Below are 2,128 nucleotides of genomic sequence, written 5' to 3'. Positions count from 1 at the left end.
ATTTTGTCTCATTCCACAATAAGATTGGATACCATATTCGCCGCTCATTTCAAAATATAAAAATAAATACAGTTTTCTTGTTTTAGTTCTTCGTTTTATTGGTGTAATAAAGCATTCTTACTCAGGGTCTTCGCAGCCTATAAAAAAAAGTTTATTTAATTTGACTTGGCAGACCGGCGGACTTGGCGTACCGCAGATACGATAGGAGCAACGACTGCATCTACGATTGGAGGTTTTGTGACGACCCCAATAACGGGCGCTTCCGTGACTGCATTAGATGCAATGACACTATCAACATTTCCACCTTCCGCTACAACTTCACCTACATTTTTATCTGAAGCTGGCGCCTGGCGTTGTTTACGTATCAGATAAACTTGACTCTGTCCCAAGTCGGGCATCGAGTGCTGTATAAGTTGAGCTCCGTTATATTGGCCACCGTTATTAGATCCTTGTGATCTCGCCAAAAGTTGAGCGCCTAAGTGTTGGACACCCGAATTTGGCGCTAACATCGCCATAAGTTGAGCGCCGTAATCTTGGCCACCGTTATTAGGTGCAGCAGATCTCGTCAAAAGTTTAGCGCCTAAGTCTTGGACACCCAAATTTGGCGCTAACATCGCCATAAGTTGAGCGTCGTAATCTTGGCCACCGTTATTAGGTGCAGCTGATCTCGTCAAAAGTTTAGCGCCTAAGTCTTGGACACCCAAATTTGGCGCTAACATCGCCATAAGTTGAGCGCCGTAATCTTGGCCACCGTTATTAGGTGCTGCTGATCTCGTCAAAATTTTAGCGCCTAAGTCTTGGACACCCAAATTTGGCACTAACCTCGCCATAAGTTGAGCGCCGTAATCTTGGCCACCGTAATTAAGTCCTGCTGATCTCGCCAAAAGTTGAGCGCCTAAATTTTGGATACCCAAATTGGGTTCGGAGCGTCTGCTAGTTAAAGGATCTACGCCCAAGTCTTGCAGACTTATGCCACGTGCAGCCAAAGCTTGCGCGAAAAGTTGTTGCTTGATCGACGAGTCGCCATGGCGTGGTACCTTTACTTTAACTGTCTGGAAAATAGGCACACCTGATAAGCTGGGTTGGTGTTGACCAACGGTTGGTAAAAGTAAACGGTATTCCTTTTCACTGGATTCTTCATCCGAATCCTCCTCTTTGGGTTTATCAAGCACGGCAAAGGCAGGTTTACCACTCGAAGGCAGTACTAAACTATATTCCTCTTCACTGGATTCGCCCGATCCCTGAACTATGTACTGCAATTGTAGTGCATGTGCGCAGGCGATTGCTGCAATAAAAGTTAGTTTATTTCAATTCGAGTTAAGAATCTTCAAGCGCATTGTATGTACTCACCAGCAGCAAAAATCAGTAATAACTTCATGTTTTTCGGTTAAAGTTTGGTTTAATTATGCCAATTCGCCTGCACAGAGGGCTTTTTATATACTTTGGTGCGTGGCTAAATTTTTAGTACAGCCACTTCGCGGGATTAAAGTTAGTTACCAACTTCGTAATTTTCAATTAGCTCTCCGTCCGCTAAAGCAATACTATTCATAACTGTCTTGGTCCCACCTTAATGGATTAATTTAACTTAGTGTGACATTTAAAAATATTGTCGCCTCTTCCTCTCGGCGTGTCACCGCTTACTTTGAATTGAAGATATTCTTAGGCTAAAAATGTTTGTATGGAAGCGTTTTTTCTTCTTCCGAGTGTTTAAAAATACACATTCTTATACTTAAGTACTCGTGTTATTGATAATTACAGGCTAATTTATTTGTTTTTTTCCAAGCGCCTCGTGTGGCACTGCTAGCGAATGCATTACAGGTTCCTTTTAAGTGCTTTATTTTTGCGCTTTGTATTGAATCTTTTTTGCGATGTAATCATAAATATGTCAAACGCTTTGTTGCTTTTTTCGAGTTATTCATGAATGACAAACGGCATTAAGAACGTTTTTGTTTCCTCTTTTTTTAGGAATTGTTTGTGTGGAAGCGGAAACTGGACACACCCTGCTTGTTCTTCCGAGACGTACGTATACACATACATACGTATGTACATATGAATGTATCAACATTAAGGTGGTACAAAGTGGAGTAAAGTCGGTATTCTAATGCGCTCGCCCCCTACGATTGTTGTA

General features: G+C 42.0%; 1 protein-coding gene across 2 annotated transcripts; it reads right to left on the bottom strand.

Moving 5' to 3' along the window:
- Positions 1-78: 78 nt before the first annotated feature.
- LOC108363911 (uncharacterized) lies at positions 79-1,475 on the bottom strand. Of its 2 annotated transcripts, XM_017617440.1 has the most exons (3): positions 1,351-1,475; positions 581-1,285; positions 79-475 (listed from the first exon to the last, which is right to left on the bottom strand). In XM_017617440.1, exons 1-3 carry the CDS (start codon positions 1,376-1,378, stop codon positions 156-158), a joined length of 1,053 nt encoding a protein of 350 aa, XP_017472929.1. In that variant the 5' UTR covers positions 1,379-1,475; the 3' UTR covers positions 79-155. The 2 variants fall into 2 exon arrangements, with proteins under 2 accessions (XP_017472929.1, XP_017472928.1); XM_017617439.1 differs by having other exon boundaries at positions 79-1,285; positions 1,351-1,472.
- Positions 1,476-2,128: the final 653 nt, after the last annotated feature.

This window comes from Rhagoletis zephyria, unplaced genomic scaffold, assembly GCF_001687245.7.
Source record: "Rhagoletis zephyria isolate East Lansing unplaced genomic scaffold, Rhagoletis_zephyria_1.1 Rzeph_scaffold_01406, whole genome shotgun sequence".
NCBI classification, from domain to species: Eukaryota; Metazoa; Arthropoda; class Insecta; order Diptera; family Tephritidae; genus Rhagoletis; species Rhagoletis zephyria.
The sequence above is the reverse complement of the archived record's forward strand: the minus strand, read 5'-3'. Positions and strand labels throughout refer to the sequence as shown.